Source organism: Notolepis coatsorum, assembly GCF_963971535.1.
Source record: "Notolepis coatsorum genome assembly, chromosome: 1".
NCBI lineage: Eukaryota > Metazoa > Chordata > Actinopteri > Aulopiformes > Paralepididae > Notolepis > Notolepis coatsorum.
This window is the reverse complement of record NC_140165.1, coordinates 22,559,893-22,584,427: the sequence shown is the minus strand read 5'-3', so window position 1 is coordinate 22,584,427 and position 24,535 is coordinate 22,559,893. Positions and strand designations below refer to the sequence as shown.

The 24,535-nt window shown below is 37.5% G+C and overlaps 2 protein-coding genes across 2 annotated transcripts in view; one reads left to right on the top strand and one right to left on the bottom strand.

Annotated features, from left to right (window-relative positions):
* LOC311226506 (sentrin-specific protease 7-like) overlaps nt 1-12,709 on the bottom strand; it is a 93,127-nt gene extending 80,418 nt beyond the window's left edge. Inside the window, exons 1-3 of the mRNA XM_084311928.1 lie at nt 12,450-12,709; nt 5,815-5,928; nt 5,080-5,129 (exon numbers count right to left, since the gene is read on the bottom strand). Of these exons, the coding sequence (XP_084168054.1) occupies nt 5,080-5,129; nt 5,815-5,925 (161 nt within the window). The 5' untranslated portion in view covers nt 5,926-5,928; nt 12,450-12,709. The remainder of the gene's footprint in view (nt 1-5,079; nt 5,130-5,814; nt 5,929-12,449) is intronic.
* LOC311226395 (CD276 antigen homolog) overlaps nt 12,705-24,535 on the top strand; it is a gene marked incomplete at its 3' end in the record, with an annotated part of 32,316 nt that continues 20,485 nt past the window's right edge. The window contains exon 1 of the mRNA XM_084311825.1: nt 12,705-12,939. Coding sequence (XP_084167951.1) covers nt 12,920-12,939 — 20 coding nt within the window. The 5' untranslated portion in view covers nt 12,705-12,919. The remainder of the gene's footprint in view (nt 12,940-24,535) is intronic.

The following is a 24,535-nucleotide window of genomic DNA, read 5'->3' as shown; positions in this document are numbered from 1 at the left end:
AGACCTCCTGTTCACTGTAAAGTGCCACGTTTTGATATATTGAGCTTTAAACTTTAAGTTAAATGTTTTGGAACTCACAACACGCAACCGTTTTATGTTGCATGATCATGAATACATTTATTTTGTATTGTATTTTTTATGTTTAAATATCAACATTATCTATCCACCCTCAGTACATTTACTATCAATATAATATACTCGTCTGACTTCATGTGATCTTTCCAAACGCACACACACACACACACAGAGAAGGGAGAATGTCTGCCCCCTCCTCCTCACTCTCTGCCCGTCTGCTGTTCTCTCTATATGGCTCTGAACAGCTTGTTGTTAGCTCATGCTAATGTAACGTTCATTTCGGACTTTATGACGCGAGGATTGCAAAGCATGTTATATGCATTTGACCCGTTGCCGAATAAAACAGCAGGGATTTGTTTTGGGTCGCGACAAACTATCCACTAGCTCTGTTTCAATGTCCGCGTTCCAAACGCTGCTGAGACGAGCTGCTGCTGCTGAGACAGACGAGTCCTGCTGTGTTGTGATCTGAGCCGAGTGGATATGACGTCACTGCTCGCAACTCGCGGGGATATTGTTCGCTAGGGATTATGGGATTTGGTGTTTGATATATGGAGTTTTACGCAGAAGGGACATTGTATTTAATCGCACAAGACTACAAGTACCAAGTGGATCGCGGGCCATCGCACCAGTGCTATTGAAGTCAATCCTTTCATCGCACAGACTGACGTCAGTGTCGCACGTGCAACATATATATCGCACTGTACAGGCCTGAAACATGTTTCAGGTTCCGTAAAATAGACATAGAATATATACCTTACCTTAGCCAGAAGGTACTCCAAAAAGAATAATTCCAATGATCCCATCGGCAATCGCAATTACTCGTTTATATGTAATTACTCGTGTATATGGGATACTATAGGTTTTGAGACGAGAAGATCTCCTAGAGATTGGCTCTGCAAGAGCTCCTCCCCCTCAGAGCGAGTCAGGACAGAAAGGGATCAGGACAGAAACTGTCTGAACTAGACTATCAGAGTTTAAAAGGTAGGCGATACTGCCACCTGGTGAGATTCGATCATCATTGCAATTCCAACATAGGCAGATGAATCAGGGACACCTAGAGGGCTCCGGCTGACCGTATAGAACGGGGATCAAAGGAAAAAGATTAAAGGATCAAAACCCGAGAAATCTCTGGTATGGCGCTCAACCACTGGCGAGATAACCCGACTTATCTCGGGTATGGCGCTGAATGAGTTAAGACTCGAGAAGACATTATTTGTTAATCTCCATCCTAAAGGAACACGCCAACATTTGAGGAAATTAGCTTACAGTCTTCTCCAGAGAGAGACAAGAAGATAAGATACCAGTCCTCTCTGTGTGTTCAGTAGAAACGGGTAGCCTAGGCATTGTCCAACTAACACCTCTCCCGAAGGCTACCCGTACATGTCCGCTTCCATTCATTGTGCTAAGCTAACGTGCAGCCAGATAGTTTTCTACTGAACGCACAGAGAGGAAGCTGGTATCTATCTTCTTGTCTCTCTCTGGAGAAGATGGTAAGCTAATTTCCCAAAATGTTGGCGTGTTCCTTTAGGATGGAGATTATTTTGCAACGCAGGCTGAGCCACAGAGACAAGTAAGTAACATAACACGTAGTGATAAGGTACATAATAGTAAAAAACATCGAGTTATTTTTATTTATTTATTAACATTAATTTAGAAAAAAAATTCAGAAAACCTATCTACCACCTATCTTTACCCACTGCGCTGAACGTTTTTGCGCTGAGAAGAACGAAGCTTTCATTCAACTGTAATTTACGACTGGCACTTCGAGGCCCAAAATAAATGGTAATCGGGAGGGACGCGTCTATACTTTCTACAACGGCGCTCGGTTTCCGGGTTCCTCCGATTGGCCACGACGCCCACGTGACCTCCGCTAGCACGCCCCCTTCCTGCCGCTCGCCAGCTTCAAGCGCCAAGCTCCTGCCGCGCCGCGCTCCCAGCTTCCTCAATGAAATGGAAGTATTGACTACGCCGTATATGCTAACGAATCATAAACTATTAAAAAAAATATACCGTTAACTGGAATATGTTGTTGACAGAGCTCTCATATTAATTTTGCGAATGCATAAACTATTTAAAAAATATACGCCGTATACGCTAACGAATAATTAAAAATATATACCGTTAACTGGAATATGTTGTTTCTTAAGGGCATGCGTCCACCTATCTCACAAAAACGCTGGCAGTGCGCCGGTAGTACTGCGGATGGAGCGCTGCAGCGCAAGCCTTTGTCTGAATATGCGCCCAGCGCATCGCTCTGTAAAGTTCCGAAAGTTTCAACTTTAAAACGCTGTGTGCGGCCGAACAAAAAAGCTGAAATGCGCTGAAAAAAGAAGCTGACTGCAGCGCATTTCCTACACTCCCTCCCCATTGGAATACATTGAAAAAATGTAAAGAAATATGAGGCAGGTGGATCCGCGCCCTTACACATATTGTTGTGAAGGATCAGATTAAACCGAATATATATATTTATTTATGGATATATATTTAATAGTATTTGTATATCGTTTGATATCCCCTGTATATTCCTTGTACAATATACACTGAATATCCCTTTAGTCTACTAACAGCCCATAATAGTTTCATTCTACCATTGGACGAGAACCTGGCGCCAGCAGCCAAGCCCCTTGGTTCAAGTTCAATCGTGCCGACGAACATGTCGTTACAAGCCCGGTTCCGCGTAGGAATACGTCTGGCGAAATACGAATGGTACTATTTGTTCACAGCGCATATATATATGGCGCAAGTAAAGTAGAACTTTCTTTTAGTCCATTAGTCCTTTACCCTCCAACCTAGTAACAGACGCGAAGCCTCACCCACGACGCACGTGTGGTGCAGTAAGGCCTACTTGGCCTCAGAATAGGCATTGAGACATCGTGTGGATTAATAGTTGAATTGTCATAGTTTGGCACTATACCGTCGAGTGGGACGTATTTCTATTAAGTTAATAATAGTCTATTATGTATGGTGCATCGTTCGGTTAGAGTTATAAAGTGAGCAGTACCCCCATCGTTCCTGACGTTATCTGGAGTCTTAACCAGGCTGGGCAGACCACGTGTGGTGCTTGCATCCGAGGAGCTCCGGGCCAGGACGAGTGGACCTGTACATTGGATTACTTTACCCGGACAACGGCGAGCCTTCCACGGCTTGGATTATCTACGTGCTTTGGGTGCTTTGATTATGCCATGGATAACGGCCAACACTGCTGAGTGTTGGAACTACCCCCCCGAGAGGAGTCCAGGTGAGACGGCGCTCTACCCGAGTGAGGTCGCCTCACGTCTCTTCGTTGTGGACCGGCAGCTACCGTCCACCAGAGGGCCCAGCTGTATTCATCTGCGGACCGAGGTTCTGTGGGCACCGTGTTCAGCACTCTGAATTCTCCCAAGAAATCGTCGGCCAGATGGGATACCGCCAGCGGCTCTCCTAACCCCCCCCCCCCCTACTGTCTTACAACCAGCGGGACCCCCCCTTTAGTGTATCCAGCTATAATCATTTAAGTACCATTGCTATAGTTCCCTAAAGAACCAGGTTGTATACTTGCTCCCTGCGTAACCAGAGATTGGACATTCAATGTTGATTTACCTACGAATACTCATTTGCCTTACAAGTGCATTTCAAATCATAAATGTCATTAAGTGAACGTTGTATATACCCTTTGCTATATAAAATATTCGATTTATACATTTGTGTGGACTTCGTTTCATCAGGTGGGAAAGTGTTCATCATATCTATATCATGTACTGGATGGCCAGAAGTTAAAGTACAAGCGGTAGTGGTTTAATAATACCATACTTATCAATACAGTCAGGGAATTGTACCCCTCAGTTACACATATGTTGGATTATGTAATTGGTTTGTCATGACAAACCAATACAAAATCGCTACAGAGCTTTCATATTTGCTATGAGTGGCTCGCGGGACGGTGGCCTGGGGCTCGCGGGACGGTCCACACACCGCTATCAGTGTTCTTCTTCCCCGCCAGTTAACGGTATATTTTTTTTAATAGTTTATGCATTGGCAAATATGAGAGCTCTGTCAACAACATATTCCAGTTAATGGTATATTTTTTTAATAGTTTATGCATTCGCAAATATGAGAGCTCTGTCAACAACATATTCCAGTTAACGGTATATTTTTTTAAAAGCGCAGCAGGAGCTTGGCGCTTGACCAGGAAGCTGGGGAGCGCGGCAGGAAGGGGGCGTGCTAGCGGAGGTCACGTGGGCGTCGTGGCCAATCGGAGGAACCCGGAAACCGAGCGCCGTTGTTTAACAGATTGCAGAATGGGTACAATACAGTACGGCTCAATACACACAAATGTTAAAGGGATGCAGACCAGAGAAAGACTTTCGTCTCGTTTACATCAGGGTCCCCCATTTTCAATTCATAGTGACATTTATGACATACACAACATACATGACATTTATGGCATAGGGACATACATGGCATACAGGTATTTAGTACTGTTACATTTGTAGTGATGCACGATATATCTGCCGCCAATATAATATCGGCCGATATGGCCGTTTTTTTACACATCGGTATCGGTCCGATATCAAGATAGGGCCGATATGGGCCGATATTTTTTACATGTTTTGGCCTCAAATAGTTTCAAAATATCAGTCATTTCTGAAAATAAGTTACAAAAGTAAAAAAAATTATGCGGGACGGTGGCCTGGGGCTCGCGGGACGGTCCACACACCGCTATCAGTGTTCTTCTTCCCCGCCAGTTAACGGTATATTTTTTTTTAATAGTTTATGCATTCGCAAATATGAGAGCTCTGTCAACAACATATTCCAGTTAACGGTATATTTTTTTAATAGCGCGGCAGGAGCTTGGCGCTTGACCAGGAAGCTGGCAAGCGCGGCAGGAAGGGGGCGTGCTAGCGGAGGTCACGTGGGCGTCGTGGCCAATCGGAGGAACCCGGAAACCGAGCGCCGTTGTAGAAAGTATAGACGCAGGAGGGACGGCCCTACGAGTTACGGTGATGTCACAGTGATGTCACATACCCTTCCGTTCTGTCGGCTCTGTTCCTGTCCGTCTGGCTCCAGTTTGTCTGCTTGGCAAAAAAGAAGAAGAAAGAAACAGTGACTTTAGCACATTCGGCGCTTTCAGAATTAAGGCCAATGATCCAAACTAAACATATGAATAGCCCCACCACCAAAATAAGAATGGAGACAGTAGCTGACTGACTCACACTAGAAAAACATTTATAATAACCTTCTTACTGTCATCTACTATCATGCACTCCTCCACTAATTAATCTTCCTCATCTATATTACCGGTACTACCTACTCTACTAACACTGTTTGATGAACATTGTTACTCTGCTGAAAGAGTACCCTTCCTGCTGACTTGTCGTACATAACTTGTAATTCGCTTTGGATAAAAGCGTTCGCTAAATTACACTAGACATGTTTTAATTCTCTAGTAAGTCTAGCACACTGGTATTCCTGCTACTTCCCTTTATGTGGGAATACTTTAGATTCTAGAACACAACGTTTCGGTCAATAGACCTACTTCAGGGTAATTCAATTACACTGAAGAAGGTCTGTTGGCTGAAATGTTGGTTCTAAAGTTTTCCCCACTTAAAGTGAAGTAGCAGGAATACCAGTGTGCTCGAGTGTTCCTCTCAAATTAAAAACTTGGTGGGTTCCTTGACATGAAAAGATTTAAGAACCAACAGTCTAACATACTGTATATATATCACTTGTGACACTTTGCTGGTCTGAACATAACAATACCTTAGCAGGACCACTGCTATCGTGCAGACGAGACAAAGGTGATTGCATCTGCAGCGACTCAGTACGGTCTGCTGGCTGTATTTTCTTGGGGATTTTGAAGGGAGTAGCCATGATCTGTGTGACGGGAAGCAATGGGAAATTTTTTTATTGACAGGCAACGTTTAGTAACTTCATGTCACATGTCTATGAATTGGTTCTACAGACTTCTACTGAATTATCCTGCTCTAGCTGCTTCGGCTAGAGGCCGTACAGTACAGCGATTGATTGATTGATTGGGAACCTGGTACCCAGAGGCTATTTAGGAGCAATGTTACAGCCACTTTGATTTAAACTGTAATTTATTCGAGTTGCAAATACGGGTTGGCAGTCACCAACAGTTATGTTGCGCTATAGAGGCCTTGTTTGTGTACTGTAGCTGTTTCCCTTCCAACATGACAGCCTGTAACCATCGGTCACCACTTTGGAAAGGAAACGCCAAATATATGTGCAGTGGTAGATTAGGTAAAACATTGGAAAAGCATATTCCACTATGGCTTGTTTACAAGATCACGTAATAAAACTGAGTAATGTGTATTTATCCTATATCAACAACATGAATGAATGAATGAATGAATGAATGAATGAATGAATGAATGAATGAATGAATGAATGAATGAATGAATGAATGAATGAATGAATGAATGAATGAATGAATGAATGAATACTTTATTTAACAGATTGCAGAATGGGTACAATACAGTACGGCTCAATACACACAATTGTTAAAGGGATGCAGACCAGAGAAAGACTTTCGTCTCGTTTACATCAGGGTCCCCCATTTTCAATTCATAGTGACATTTATGACATACACAACATACATGACATTTATGGCATAGGGACATACATGACATACAGGTATTTAGTACTGTTACATTTGTAGTGATGCACGATATATCTGCCGCCAATATAATATCGGCCGATATGGCAGTTTTTTTACACATCGGTATCGGTCCGATATCAAGATAGGGCCGATATGGGCCGATATTTTTTACATGTTTTGGCATCAAATAGTTTCAAAATATCAGTCATTTCTGAAAATAAGTTACAAAAGTAAAAAAAATTATGCGTTTTGGAAAATAGCTCTTTATTTGATTATGATAAAAAAGTGTTTTCTATACAGAGATATCGACATCGGTAAATATCGGTATCGGCCAGAACAGCAATATTAATATCGGTTATCGGTATCAGCCACAATTTTCACATCGGTGCATCACTATTAACATTTGTGACATATACGATATGCAAATATGCAGTACTGTTACCCATAGATCCTGACAGAGTATATACATTATGATGGATGGGGAGGGGACTGTGCATTAGGAGGGGGTAGGTGGGTGGGAGAGAAATATACATACGGTGGGGAGAGAATATATACCGGTACATACGGTGGGGAAGAGACTGTACATTAGGAGGGGGTGGGTGGGTGGGAGAGAAATATACATAGGGTGGGGAGAGATTATATACATGCGGTGGGGAGGAGACTGACTATTTAGGAGGGGGTGGGGGTGGGGGTTTGGACATTTACGGTGGCCAGTTTTGAATTGCAGCCTCCCGTAGGTGCTCTTTAAGAGCGGTTTTGAATGTTGGTAGGGATTCACATTCCTTTACAGCTTTGGGTAGGGCGTTCCACATTGATGTGGCATAATTGCGAAACGTGTTTAGTCCCTTGTTTGAGCCGAATCTGGGTTTAACATCAACATATCCCAGTGTACCCAACCCCCCCCCCCCACCCAACCTCCTCCAATGTACAGTTTCTACGTCAAATGTATATACTCCCTTTTCCTGACTCCTTCTGTATCATGAACAGTACTGTATTTGCAAATCTGGTATGTCATAAATGTATAGATGTAGCAGTACTGACTATCTGTATGTCATGTATGTCATATATGTCCTGATGAATTGAAAATGGGGGACCCTGATGTAAACAAGACGAAAGTCTTTCTCTGGTCTGCATCCCCTTAACAATTGTGTGTATTGAGCTGTACTGTATTGTACCCATTCTGCAATCTGTTAATAAAGTTTTCAATCAATCAATCAATCACATGATTTGTTGAGCTTCCTCTGGTGTTGTGGTCGTGGTATTCACTGACCTTTGGGAAGTATTTTGACATGTACATGGGTATCTTAGTCGTATAGTGTATCTTGTAGACCAGGCCCATTGCAAGTTGCTGTACTCTGTCGTCTACTCTAAGCCAGTGGTTCTCAACCTGTGGTACGCGTACCACTAGTGGTACTTGGTGGTACTGCTGGTGGTACTTGAAAAGATTTATAAAAAATAAATTAATAAAAAGTTATTTAGAACTTAGAAGCAGGCCAGGCCAGTGTTTCTAGTTGCGGCGGTTAGATAACCTAAGGAGCTTAAGTACAGAGGGAGGATGAGCTGAAGCTGCAGGAGGAGCAGAGGGAGGAGGAGCTGATAAGTTAGATAGATAATCTGTGACACAGAGTATTGCAGTCTAAACAGTCATAAATCTTTTATTCAACTTCAGCCCTGATCATAACCATTTTTATTTTTAGATTTTTTTGTAATGTCAGATAAAAAATGAAATACTCTGAATAAATATTCTGAAAAGAGTTGTTGTTAAATCTGACATTACAAAAAACAAAAATCTGTGTTGTTGCTAATCATTGACACATGCCTAGCCTGTAATAATTCCCCCCAGAAAAATGTACTTTGCATTTGATATTGAAAATATTTTACTTTTTGTGTGTTTTTTTAACAATAATTTGTGATGCCATCACACAAACTGGCATTTAAAGGGTTACAATTAAAAAAAATATTGAATATGTGTTTTATTTTTTATTTTTTACAATAATTTGTGATGCCCATCACAAACACTGGCATTTAAAGGGTACATTTAAAAAAAATCCTGCACCAGAATGCAGGAAATTAAGTCTTTGTAACAAAATAATTCCTGGTGGGGGACCCCCACTTAGAAAGTGGCCTGACTGGGGCTATATTTCACACTATATTTCCCAGCCTGAATTATTTCCCCAGTCCGGCCCTGCTTATGCGAGTTGTCAATGGACAACAACATGCTGTGTATGTGTGTGTGTGTGTGTGTGTGTGTGTGTGTGTGTGTGTGTGTGTGTGTGTGTGAGAATGTTAGTTATTATGTTCTCAATGCCCCTTGCATTGTATGAGTTGTGTGGAAGAGTTTGCTAGTTCTAGTGCTACCCCTTTGTACATTGTGGCTGTGTCTGACAAAAATTATCAATAAATAATGCTATTAGGAATACATTTGCCTCCTGCGTGAACTGTGCATAGCTGAATAGACTGTATTTTAACGTCGGTCATATGGTGGTACTTGGAGAGCCAGCTACGTTCTCAGGTGGTACTTGGTGTAAAAAGGTTGAGAACCACTGCTCTAAGCCATCCTAGGTAGTCAACGTGGGCAGAGGTGAGGTGGGTTCTAGGGGTAAGGTCAAGTAGAAGTCTGACCAGTTTGTTTTGTGATGTTTGTAATCTTGTTTTTAGCGCCTTTGAGGTGCTTTGGTACCATGAGGTGCAAGCATAGTCGTAGTACCCTTGAATGAGTGCTCCTGCCAGAGTCTTCAGGGTATTCTTGTTTACCAGAGAGGAGATCCGGTACAAGAATCTAGTTCGTTGGTTGACTTTTTTTATTACCTTGGATGCCATTTTGTCACAAGAAAGATTTGCCTCTAGGATGGAACCTAGTAGGTATGTAATTTCATCTTTCCTTGTGACAATATTGTCACCCACTGTAACTGAGAAGCCGTCGGTCTTGCTGACTTTGTTATTTGATCCGAAGAGAATGGACTCTGTTGTTTTACACAGGTGTAATGATAGTTTGTTATCAGCGAGCCAGGTGCAGATTCTGCCGAGTTCTGAGCAGAGGGTTTTTTCAACCTGTAACTTGTTCTTGTCAGAGACCAGCAGGGCTGAGTCATCCGCAAACAGGAACAAGTTGCAGTCACAAGCTGACGACATGTCATTTGCATAAATTAGGAACAGTAGCGGTTAGGGGTGGGAATCACCAGTTTCATCATGATACGATACGATATCGATTCTTTGGACAACGATACGATATTTGCCGATATCACAAAGTCTCTCACGATACAATACGATACGATTAGATTCAGGTGCCTGGGATCGATATGAGATGATATCATATGCCCATTTAACACAATCAGTTATGAGACTCGCCACAGGATTTTCAAAATAAGAGTATCGATATGAATCGATCTTATTACATCGCATCGATCCGATTCGATCGTTGATAATTACATCGATGTATCGATCTGGATCGATGTATCGTCCCACCCCTAGTAGCGGTCCTAGTATGCTTCCTTGTGGAACACCACAGCTCACTGGGAGGGGGGGGGGGGATAGAGTACCGTTTACCTCTACCATCTGTTCTCTCCCCTCATCAACACACACACACACCAAAATGTAGGACAAACGGGTATCCTAAACATTCCGTTAAAGGCCTTTATTGTCTAAAGAGGTAAACATTTTATAATAATGGTGTATATACCGTGTATATATATTTATTTGTACCATGTCTGCTCTGTACATATAATCCCTTTTACATGTCTGTAGAAATGATCTATAATCTGAACATATCCCTTACTATTTTTTTTTTACGCTGCTGGTCAGTTTGACTAGTACTGCCATACTGTCTTTATACCTGTATAAATTATTATTACAACTCTGTACATACATCTGATTAGTGATTAGCATTACACCCAGCAGTAGTACTCATTTATTTGTACCCAGTTTTAAATCATCTATACATTGTATATTGCAGCCCCCTCACAGTGAGCTGTGGTGTTCCACAAGGAAGCATACTAGGACCGCTACTGTTCCTAATTTATGCAAATGACATGTCGTCAGCTTGTGACTGCAACTTGTTCCTGTTTGCGGACGACTCAGCCCTGCTGGTCTCTGACAAGAACAAGTTACAGGTTGAAAAAACCCTCAGCTCGGAACTAGGCAGAATCTGCATATGGCTCGCTGATAACAAACTATCATTACACATGGGCAAAACAGAGTCCATTCTCTTCGGTTCAAATAACAAACTCAGCAAGACCGACGGCTTCTCAGTTACAGTGGGTGACAATATTGTCACAAGGAAAGATGAAATTACCTACCTGGGTTCCATCCTAGAGGCTAATCTCTCCTGTGACAAAATGGCATCCAATGTAATAAAAAAAGTCAACCAACGAACTCGATTCTTGTACCGGATCTCCTCTCTGGTAAACAAGAACACCCTGAAGACTCTGGCAGGAGCACTCATTCAGGGGTACTACGACTATGCTTGCACCTCATGGTACCAAAGCACCTCAAAGGCGCTAAAAACAAAATTACAAACATCTCAAAACAAACTGGTCAGACTACTGCTTGACCTTACTCCTAGAACCCACCTCACCCCTGCCCACTTCGACAACCTAGGATGGCTTAGAGTAGACGACAGAGTACAACAACTTGCAATGGGCCTGGTCTACAAGATACACTACACGACCAAGGTACCCATGTACATGTCAAAATACTTCCCAAAGGTCAGTGAATACCACGATCACAACACCAGAGGGAGCTCCACAAATCATGTTAAACCCAGATTCGGCTCAAATAAGGGACTAAACACGTTTCGCAATTATGCCACATCAATGTGGAACGCCCTACCCAAAGCTGTAAAGGAATGTGGATCACTACCCACTTTCAAAACCTCTCTCAAGGGACACCTACGGGAGACTGCAATTCAACACTGGCCCCTGTAAATATCCTAACCCAACCCCCTCCAATGTACAGTCATTTACCTAGTATGGTTTTGTCAATAGTTCAATGTACAATTGTGTTTGTTTGTACAGTGTCTCCTCCCCCCCCCCCTCAATGTACAGTGTTACTTGTTTATACAGTGTGCCCCCCCCCCCAACCACCTCCAATGTAAATTACCCAGTATGTTTGTCAATATCCCAATGTACCCAACCCCCCCCACCGAACCTCCTCCAATGTACAGTTTCTACGTCAAATGTATATACTCCCTTTTCTTGACTCCTTCTGTATCACAAAAAGTACTGTATTTGCAAATCTGGTATGTCATAAATGTATAGATGTAGCAGTACTGACTATCTGTATGTCATGTATGTCATATATGTCTATATGAATTGAAAATGGGGGACCCTGATGGAAACAAGACAAACGTCTTTCTCAGGTCTGCATCCCCTTAACAATTGTATGTATTGAGCCGTACTGTATTGTACCCATTCTGCAATCTGTTAAATAAAGTTTTCATTCATTCATTCATTCACTTTAGACTTTACCCTTTAGATGATGTGCACTCTGGTTGGATGCCAAACTTATTTTCGTTGTAGTGTACTTGTGCTGTATTATGACAATACATTTTAAGACAGACAGATAGACAGATACTTAGACAGACAGACAGACAGATAGATAGATAGATAGGTAGATAGATAGATAGATAGATAGATAGATAGATAGATAGATAGATAGATAGATAGATAGATAGATAGATAGATAGATAGATAGATAGATAGATAGATAGATAGATAGATAGACAGACAGACAGATAGATAGACAGATAGACAGATAGACAGATAGGATAGATACAGACCTGTGTTGTCAACCAGCCAGCAGCAGCAGTGTCACCTAACGGAAGCTAGCCGCTCGGGCTATAGCCAGTTAGCAGGTTACTTGTCAGTGTAACTCATGGAGTAGCAAGACGGCACACACGGTCCGAGTGAGTCTTTTAAATGCAGATTCGGATGCCCAATGCTGGTAAAAAAAAAAGATATGGATATTTACTCATTTATATTTACTCTCATCCAAAGCCTCTCGTCTCATCGTGAGCTCTCAGGGAAAAAAACACAACAACAAAACACAGGACGCCTCTACGACGCCGGTGCTGTGGTCTCTACGTTCGTGATGTCACTTCCGGTGTACGAACGTTGACGAACAAGAACTCCGACGACCGACGCCATTACACTTCAACCTGTTCCTCCTCCAGACCAGCCTGGAAAATATAAATGAACGTATATCAGTAACGGAGCTAAAGAAAACGCTCAAAACAAAATCAAATAAGAAATGGATTGTTATACAACAAGGTCGGTGTGTTTGCTGTACACAAGTTAGCACTGCGGTCAAGTGAGCCGTCTTTTGCTTTTGCGTGGTCAAGTAGGACGCGCAGTATATTCGACCACTAAAGCTACAGACAATTCCACAGAGGAACACTTCCGGTGAGGATTTCAAAGTAAAGGATGGCATGTGGTTCATTTCTATTATTTCATAAGTAGTTTATTACACTGCCATGTTTGTACTTAATACTTCTCAAGACTACTTGCACAAATAATATTAACTACTTTTACTGTGTACTTTGAGTAATTTGAGTTTCAAAGTCCTTTTTATAGAACAATGAGTATTTTCGACTAACTTTGATGTGGGATAAAAACCATTTCTCCCATAAGCAGTTTATGAAACTTCCATGGTTGTACTTAGTACTTCTTAGACTACCTGTACAAATTATATGAAATATTTTTACTGTGTACTTTTTGAGTAATTTGAGTTTCAAAGTCCCCAGAATCAGCATTTTTGACTAACTTTGCTGTGGGATAAAAAAAGATTTTCCCATAAGCACTTTATGAAACTGCCATGGTTGTACTTAGTACCTCTTAGACTACTTGTACAAATTATATGAAATATTTTTACTGTGTACTTTTTGAGTAATTTGAGTTTCAAAGTCCTCAGAATCAGCATTTTCGACTAACTTTGATGTGGGATAAAAAAAGATTTTACCATAAGCAGTTTATGAAACTGCCATGGTTGTACTTAGTACCTCTTAGACTACTTGTACAAATTATATGAAATATTTTTACTGTGTACTTTTTGAGTAATTTGAGTTTCAAAGTCCCCAGAATCAGCATTTTTGACTAACTTTGATGTGGGATAAAAAAAGATTTTCCCATAAGCACTTTATGAAACTGCCATGGTTGTACTTAGTACCTCTTAGACTACTTGTACAAATTATATGAAATATTTTTACTGTGTACTTTTTGAGTAATTTCAGTTTTAAAGTCCTCAGAATCAGCATTTTCGACTAACTTTGATGTGGGATAAAAAAAGATTTTCCCATAAGCACTTTATGAAACTGCCATGGTTGTACTTAGTACCTCTTAGACTACTTGTACAAATTATATGAAATATTTTTACTGTGTACTTTTTGAGTAATTTCAGTTTTAAAGTCCTCAGAATCAGCATTTTCGACTAACTTTGATGTGGGATAAAAAAAGATTTTCCCATAAGCACTTTATGAAATTGCCATGGTTGTACTTAGTACCTCTTAGACTACTTGTACAAATTATATGAAATATTTTTACTGTGTACTTTTTGAGTAATTTCAGTTTTAAAGTCCTCAGAATCAGCATTTTCGACTAACTTTGATGTGGGATAAAAAAAGATTTTCCCATAAGCACTTTATGAAACTGCCATGGTTGTACTTAGTACCTCTTAGACTACTTGTACAAATTATATGAAATATTTTTACTGTGTACTTTTTGAGTAATTTGAGTTTCAAAGTCCCCAGAATCAGCATTTTCGACTAACTTTGATGTGGGATAAAAAAAGATTTTCCCATAAGCACTTTATGAAACTGCCATGGTTGTACTTAGTACCTCTTAGACTACTTGTACAAATTATATGAAATATTTTTACTGTGTACTTTTTGAGTAATTTCAGTTTTAAAGTCCTCAGAATCAGCATTTTCGACTAACTTTGATGTGGGATAAAAAAAGATTTTCCCATAAGCACTTTATGAAACTGCCATGGTTGTACTTAGTACCTCTTAGACTACTTGTACAAATTATATGAAATATTTTTACTGTGTACTTTTGGAGTAATTTCAGTTTTAAAGTCCTCAGAATCAGCATTTTCGACTAACTTTGATGTGGGATAAAAAAAGATTTTCCCATAAGCACTTTATGAAATTGCCATGGTTGTACTTAGTACCTCTTAGACTACTTGTACAAATTATATGAAATATTTTTACTGTGTACTTTTTGAGTAATTTCAGTTTTAAAGTCCTCAGAATCAGCATTTTCGACTAACTTTGATGTGGGATAAAAAAAAGATTTTCCCATAAGCACTTTATGAAACTGCCATGGTTGTACTTAGTACCTCTTAGACTACTTGTACAAATTATATGAAATATTTTTACTGTGTACTTTTTGAGTAATTTGAGTTTCAAAGTCCTCAGAATCAGCATTTTCGACTAACTTTGATATGGGATAAAAAAAGATTTTCCCATAAGCACTTTATGAAACTGCCATGGTTGTACTTAGTACCTCTTAGACTACTTGTACAAATTATATGAAATATTTTTACTGTGTACTTTTTGAGTAATTTGAGTTTCAAAGTCCTCAGAATCAGCATTTTCGACTAACTTTGATGTGGGATAAAAAAAGATTTTCCCATAAGCACTTTATGAAACTGCCATGGTTGTACTTAGTACCTCTTAGACTACTTGTACAAATTATATGAAATATTTTTACTGTGTACTTTTTGAGTAATTTCAGTTTTAAAGTCCTCAGAATCAGCATTTTCGACTAACTTTGATGTGGGATAAAAAAAGATTTTCCCATAAGCACTTTATGAAATTGCCATGGTTGTACTTAGTACCTCTTAGACTACTTGTACAAATTATATGAAATATTTTTACTGTGTACTTTTTGAGTAATTTCAGTTTTAAAGTCCTCAGAATCAGCATTTTCGACTAACTTTGATGTGGGATAAAAAAAGATTTTCCCATAAGCACTTTATGAAACTGCCATGGTTGTACTTAGTACCTCTTAGACTACTTGTACAAATTATATGAAATATTTTTACTGTGTACTTTTTGAGTAATTTGAGTTTCAAAGTCCCCAGAATCAGCATTTTCGACTAACTTTGATGTGGGATAAAAAAAGATTTTCCCATAAGCACTTTATGAAACTGCCATGGTTGTACTTAGTACCTCTTAGACTACTTGTACAAATTATATGAAATATTTTTACTGTGTACTTTTTGAGTAATTTCAGTTTTAAAGTCCTCAGAATCAGCATTTTCGACTAACTTTGATGTGGGATAAAAAAAGATTTTCCCATAAGCACTTTATGAAACTGCCATGGTTGTACTTAGTACCTCTTAGACTACTTGTACAAATTATATGAAATATTTTTACTGTGTACTTTTTGAGTAATTTCAGTTTTAAAGTCCTCAGAATCAGCATTTTCGACTAACTTTGATGTGGGATAAAAAAAGATTTTCCCATAAGCACTTTATGAAACTGCCATGGTTGTACTTAGTACCTCTTAGACTACTTGTACAAATTATATGAAATATTTTTACTGTGTACTTTTTGAGTAATTTCAGTTTTAAAGTCCTCAGAATCAGCATTTTCGACTAACTTTGATGTTGGATAAAAAAAGATTTTCCCATAAGCACTTTATGAAACTGCCATGGTTGTACTTAGTACCTCTTAGACTACTTGTACAAATTATATGAAATATTTTTACTGTGTACTTTTTGAGTAATTTCAGTTTTAAAGTCCTCAGAATCAGCATTTTCGACTAACTTTGATGTGGGATAAAAAAAGATTTTCCCATAAGCACTTTATGAAACTGCCATGGTTGTACTTAGTACCTCTTAGACTACTTGTACAAATTATATGAAATATTTTTACTGTGTACTTTTTGAGTAATTTGAGTTTCAAAGTCCTCAGAATCAGCATTTTCGACTAACTTTGATATGGGATAAAAAAAGATTTTCCCATAAGCACTTTATGAAACTGCCATGGTTGTACTTAGTACCTCTTAGACTACTTGTACAAATTATATGAAATATTTTTACTGTGTACTTTTTGAGTAATTTGAGTTTCAAAGTCCTCAGAATCAGCATTTTCGACTAACTTTGATGTGGGATAAAAAAAGATTTTCCCATAAGCACTTTATGAAACTGCCATGGTTGTACTTAGTACCTCTTAGACTACTTGTACAAATTATATGAAATATTTTTACTGTGTACTTTTTGAGTAATTTCAGTTTTAAAGTCCTCAGAATCAGCATTTTCGACTAACTTTGATGTGGGATAAAAAAAGATTTTCCCATAAGCACTTTATGAAACTGCCATGGTTGTACTTAGTACCTCTTAGACTACTTGTACAAATTATATGAAATATTTTTACTGTGTACTTTTTGAGTAATTTCAGTTTTAAAGTCCTCAGAATCAGCATTTTCGACTAACTTTGATGTTGGATAAAAAAAGATTTTCCCATAAGCACTTTATGAAACTGCCATGGTTGTACTTAGTACCTCTTAGACTACTTGTACAAATTATATGAAATATTTTTACTGTGTACTTTTTGAGTAATTTCAGTTTTAAAGTCCTCAGAATCAGCATTTTCGACTAACTTTGATGTGGGATAAAAAAAAGATTTTCCCATAAGCACTTTATGAAACTGCCATGGTTGTACTTAGTACCTCTTAGACTACTTGTACAAATTATATGAAATATTTTTACTGTGTACTTTTTGAGTAATTTGAGTTTCAAAGTCCTCAGAATCAGCATTTTCGACTAACTTTGATATGGGATAAAAAAAGATTTTCCCATAAGCACTTTATGAAACTGCCATGGTTGTACTTAGTACCTCTTAGACTACTTGTACAAATTATATGAAATATTTTTACTGTGTACTTTTTGAGTAATTTGAGTTTCAAAGTCCTCAGAATCAGCATTTTCGACTAACTTTGATGTGGGATAAAAAAAGATTTTCCCATAAGCACTTTATGAAACTGCCATGGTTGTACTTAGTACCTCTTAGACTACTTGTACAAATTATATGAAATATTTTTACTGTGTACTTTTTGAGTAATTTCAGTTTTAAAGTCCTCAGAATCAGCATTTTCGACTAACTTTGATGTGGGATAAAAAAAGATTTTCCCATAAGCACTTTATGAAATTGCCATGGTTGTACTTAGTACCTCTTAGACTACTTGTACAAATTATATGAAATATTTTTACTGTGTACTTTTTGAGTAATTTCAGTTTTAAAGTCCTCAGAATCAGCATTTTCGACTAACTTTGATGTGGGATAAAAAAAGATTTTCCCATAAGCACTTTATGAAACTGCCATGGTTGTACTTAGTACCTCTTAGACTACTTGTACAAATTATATGAAATATTTTTACTGTGTACTTTTTGAGTAATTTGAGTTTCAAAGTCCCCAGAATCAGCATTTTCGACTAACTTTGATGTGGGATAAAAAAAGATTTTCCCATAAGCACTTTATGAAACTGCCATGGTTGTACTTAGTACCTCTTAGACTACTTGTACAAATTATATGAAATATTTTTACTGTGTACTTTTTGAGTAATTTCAGTTTTAAAGTCCTCAGAATCAGCATTTTCGACTAACTTTGATGTGGGATAAAAAAAGATTTTCCCATAAGCACTTTATGAAACTGCCATGGTTGTACTTAGTACCTCTTAGACTACTTGTACAAATTATATGAAATATTTTTACTGTGTACTTTTTGAGTAATTTCAGTTTTAAAGTCCTCAGAATCAGCATTTTCGACTAACTTTGATGTGGGATAAAAAAAGATTTTCCCATAAGCACTTTATGAAACTGCCATGGTTGTACTTAGTACCTCTTAGACTACTTGTACAAATTATATGAAATATTTTTACTGTGTACTTTTTGAGTAATTTCAGTTTTAAAGTCCTCAGAATCAGCATTTTCGACTAACTTTGATGTTGGATAAAAAAAGATTTTCCCATAAGCACTTTATGAAACTGCCATGGTTGTACTTAGTACCTCTTAGACTACTTGTACAAATTATATGAAATATTTTTACTGTGTACTTTTTGAGTAATTTCAGTTTTAAAGTCCTCAGAATCAGCATTTTCGACTAACTTTGATGTGGGATAAAAAAAGATTTTCCCATAAGCACTTTATGAAACTGCCATGGTTGTACTTAGTACCTCTTAGACTACTTGTACAAATTATATGAAATATTTTTACTGTGAAAGAGTAAAGAGGCAGAAAGGAAAGAGGCAGAACAGTCCATCTATCCACGTCCTCTCTGATCTTATTGATAAGCCTCGTGTACTTGGCTTTATACAAATTGGTCAAATGTGGGTGTTATGGTATGCCTAAATATTTAATACCAGTACTTGGCCATTTAAAAGGGAAGAGGGATATGGCCTGTTGAGAAATGTTCCCCCCAATAGCCAGTGCCTCTGTTTTGTCTGTTAATTTTATATCCAGAGACCAGAGTAATAACCAAATGTTAAAATTTTACTCATACGGCATGGAATCGACCTCGAAATAGAAATGTTAATTAAAAGGAAAAAGGAAAAATCTAAACCCAAGTACTAAGTACAACCATGGCAGTTTCATAAACTGCTTATGGGAAATTTTCTTTTTATCCAACATCAAAGTTAGTCGAAAATGCTGATTCTGAGGACTTTGAAACTGAAATTACTCAAAAAGTACACAGTAAAAATATTTCATATAATTTGTACAAGTAGTCTAAGAGGTACTAAGTACAACCATGGCAGTTTCATAAACTGCTTATGGGAAGAATTGTTTTTATCCCACATCAAAGTTAGTCGAAAATGCTGATTCTGAGGACTTTGAAACTCAAATTACTCAAAAAGTACACAGTAAAAATATTTCATATAATTTGTACAAGTAGTCTAAGAGGTACTAAGTACAACCATGGCAGTTTCATAAAGTGCTTATGGGAAAATCTTTTTTTATCCCACATCAAAGTTAGTCGAAAATGCTGATTCTGGGGACTTTGAAACTCAAATTACTCAAAAAGTACACAGTAAAAATATTTCATATAATTTGTACAATTAGTCTAAGAGGTACTAAGTACAACCATGGCAGTTTCATAAAGTGCTTATGGGAAAATCTTTTTTTATCCCGCATCAAAGTTAGTCGAAAATGCTGATTCTGGGGACTTTGAAACTCAAATTACTCAAAAAGTACACAGTAAAAATATTTCATATAATTTGTACAAGTAGTCTAAGAGGTACTAAGTACAACCATGGCAGTTTCATAAAGTGCTTATGGGAAAATATTTTTTTATCCCACATCAAAGTTAGTCGAAAATGCTGATTCTGGGGACTTTGAAACTCAAATTACTCAAAAAGTACACAGTAAAAATATTTCATATAATTTGTACAAGTAGTCTAAGAGGTACTAAGTACAACCATGGCAGTTTCATAAAGTGCTTATGGGAAAATCTTTTTTTATCCCACATCAAAGTTAGTCGAAAATGCTGATTCTGAGGACTTTAAAACTGAAATTACTCAAAAAGTACACAGTAAAAATATTTCATATAATTTGTACAAGTAGTCTAAGAGGTACTAAGTACAACCATGGCAGTTTCATAAAGTGCTTATGGGAAAATCTTTTTTTATCCCACATCAAAGTTAGTCGAAAATGCTGATTCTGGGGACTTTGAAACTCAAATTACTCAAAAAGTACACAGTAAAAATATTTCATATAATTTGTACAAGTAGTCTAAGAGGTACTAAGTACAACCATGGCAGTTTCATAAAGTGCTTATGGGAAAATCTTTTTTTATCCCACATCAAAGTTAGTCGAAAATGCTGATTCTGAGGACTTTGAAACTCAAATTACTCAAAAAGTACACAGTAAAAATATTTCATATAATTTGTACAAGTAGTCTAAGAGGTACTAAGTACAACCATGGCAGTTTCATAAAGTGCTTATGGGAAAATCTTTTTTTATCCCACATCAAAGTTAGTCGTAAATGCTGATTCTGGGGACTTTGAAACTCAAATTACTCAAAAAGTACACAGTAAAAATATTTCATATAATTTGTACAAGTAGTCTAAGAGGTACTAAGTACAACCATGGCAGTTTCATAAAGTGCTTATGGGAAAATCTTTTTTTATCCCACATCAAAGTTAGTCGAAAATGCTGATTCTGGGGACTTTGAAACTCAAATTACTCAAAAAGTACACAGTAAAAATATTTCATATAATTTGTACAAGTAGTCTAAGAGGTACTAAGTACAACCATGGCAGTTTCATAAAGTGCTTATGGGAAAATCTTTTTTTATCCCACATCAAAGTTAGTCGAAAATGCTGATTCTGAGGACTTTGAAACTCAAATTACTCAAAAAGTACACAGTAAAAATATTTCATATAATTTGTACAAGTAGTCTAAGAGGTACTAAGTACAACCATGGCAGTTTCATAAAGTGCTTATGGGAAAATCTTTTTTTATCCCACATCAAAGTTAGTCGAAAATGCTGATTCTGGGGACTTTGAAACTCAAATTACTCAAAAAGTACACAGTGAAAATATTTCATATAATTTGTACAATTAGTCTAAGAGGTACTAAGTACAACCATGGCAGTTTCATAAAGTGCTTATGGGAAAATCTTTTTTTATCCCACATCAAAGTTAGTCGAAAATGCTGATTCTGAGGACTTTGAAACTCAAATTACTCAAAAAGTACACAGTAAAAATATTTCATATAATTTGTACAAGTAGTCTAAGAGGTACTAAGTACAACCATGGCAGTTTCATAAAGTGCTTATGGGAAAATCTTTTTTTATCCCACATCAAAGTTAGTCGAAAATGCTGATTCTGGGGACTTTGAAACTCAAATTACTCAAAAAGTACACAGTAAAAATATTTCATATAATTTGTACAAGTAGTCTAAGAGGTACTAAGTACAACCATGGCAGTTTCATAAAGTGCTTATGGGAAAATCTTTTTTTATCCCACATCAAAGTTAGTCGAAAATGCTGATTCTGAGGACTTTGAAACTCAAATTACTCAAAAAGTACACAGTAAAAATATTTCATATAATTTGTACAAGTAGTCTAAGAGGTACTAAGTACAACCATGGCAGTTTCATAAAGTGCTTATGGGAAAATCTTTTTTTATCCCACATCAAAGTTAGTCGAAAATGCTGATTCTGGGGACTTTGAAACTCAAATTACTCAAAAAGTACACAGTAAAAATATTTCATATAATTTGTACAAGTAGTCTAAGAGGTACTAAGTACAACCATGGCAGTTTCATAAAGTGCTTATGGGAAAATCTTTTTTTATCCCACATCAAAGTTAGTCGAAAATGCTGATTCTGAGGACTTTAAAACTGAAATTACTCAAAAAGTACACAGTAAAAATATTTCATATAATTTGTACAAGTAGTCTAAGAGGTACTAAGTACAACCATGGCAGTTTCATAAAGTGCTTATGGGAAAATCTTTTTTTATCCCACATCAAAGTTAGTCGAAAATGCTGATTCTGAGGACTTTGAAACTCAAATTACTCAAAAAGTACACAGTAAAAATATTTCATATAATTTGTACAAGTAGTCTAATAGGTACTAAGTACAACCATGGCAGTTTCATAAAGTGCTTATGGGAAAATCTTTTTTTATCCCACATCAAAGTTAGTCGAAAATGCTGATTCTGGGGACTTTGAAACTCAAATTACTCAAAAAGTACACAGTAAAAATATTTCATATAATTTGTACAAGTAGTCTAAGAGGTACTAAGTACAACCATGGCAGTTTCATAAAGTGCTTATGGGAAAATCTTTTTTTATCCCACATCAAAGTTAGTCGAAAATGCTGATTCTGAGGACTTTGAAACTCAAATTACTCAAAAAGTACACAGTAAAAATATTTCATATAATTTGTACAAGTAGTCTAATAGGTACTAAGTACAACCATGGCAGTTTCATAAAGTGCTTATGGGAAAATCTTTTTTTATCCCACATCAAAGTTAGTCGTAAATGCTGATTCTGGGGACTTTGAAACTCAAATTACTCAAAAAGTACACAGTAAAAATATTTCATATAATTTGTACAAGTAGTCTAAGAGGTACTAAGTACAACCATGGCAGTTTCATAAAGTGCTTATGGGAAAATCTTTTTTTATCCCACATCAAAGTTAGTCGAAAATGCTGATTCTGGGGACTTTGAAACTCAAATTACTCAAAAAGTACACAGTAAAAATATTTCATATAATTTGTACAAGTAGTCTAAGAGGTACTAAGTACAACCATGGCAGTTTCATAAAGTGCTTATGGGAAAATCTTTTTTTATCCCACATCAAAGTTAGTCGAAAATGCTGATTCTGAGGACTTTAAAACTGAAATTACTCAAAAAGTACACAGTAAAAATATTTCATATAATTTGTACAAGTAGTCTAAGAGGTACTAAGTACAACCATGGCAGTTTCATAAAGTGCTTATGGGAAAATCTTTTTTTATCCCACATCAAAGTTAGTCAAAAATGCTGATTCTGAGGACTTTGAAACTCAAATTACTCAAAAAGTACACAGTAAAAATATTTCATATAATTTGTACAAGTAGTCTAAGAGGTACTAAGTACAACCATGGCAGTTTCATAAAGTGCTTATGGGAAAATCTTTTTTTATCCCACATCAAAGTTAGTCAAAAATGCTGATTCTGAGGACTTTGAAACTCAAATTACTCAAAAAGTACACAGTAAAAATATTTCATATAATTTGTACAAGTAGTCTAAGAGGTACTAAGTACAACCATGGCAGTTTCATAAAGTGCTTATGGGAAAATCTTTTTTTATCCCATATCAAAGTTAGTCGAAAATACTCATTGTTCTATAAAAAGGACTTTGAAACTCAAATTACTCAAAGTACACAGTAAAAGTAGTTAATATTATTTGTGCAAGTAGTCTTGAGAAGTATTAAGTACAAACATGGCAGTGTAATAAACTACTTATGAAATAATAGAAATGAACCACATGCCATCCTTTACTTTGAAATCCTCACCGGAAGTGTTCCTCTGTGGAATTGTCTGTAGCTTTAGTTTAGTGGTCGAATATACTGATTGATTGATTGATTGATTGAAAAGTTTATTAACAGATTGCAGAATGGGTACAGTACAGTACATCTCAATACAATTGTTAAGGGGATGCAGACCAGAGAAAGACTTTCGTCTTGTTTACATCAGGGTCCCCCATTTTCAATTCATCATAACATATATGACATACATGACATACAGATAGACAGTACTGCTACATCTATACATTTATGACATATCAGATTTGCAAATACAGTACTGTTTGTGATACAAAAGTGTCCAGAAAAGGAGTGTATATACATTTGGCGTAGAAACTGTACATTGGAGGAGGTTGGTGGGGTGGGGTTGGGTGGGTTGGGTGAGGGCTGTACATTGGAGGTGGGGAGGGGGGGGGGGGGGGTTGGGTATGGGACACACACACATTTTACACTGTACATTGGAATATTGACAAAGCCTTACTTGGTCATTTACTGTACAACTAGGTTAGGACATTTGTAGGGGCCAGTTTCGAATTGCAGTCTCACGTAGGTGTTTTTTGAGAGTGTTTTTGAAGGTGGGTAGTGATTCACATTCCTTTACAGCTTTAGGCAGGGCGTTCCACATTGATGTGGCATAATTGCGAAACGTGTTTAGTCCCTTGTTTGAGCCGAATCTGGGTTTTACATGATTTGTGGAGCTCCCTCTGGTGTTGTGATCGTGGTATTCACTGACCTTTGGGAAGTATTTTGACATGTACATGGGTACCTTGGTCGCGTAGTGTATCTTGTAGACCAGGCCCATTGCAAGTTGCTGTACTCTGTCGTCTACTCTAAGCCATCCTAGGTTGTCAAA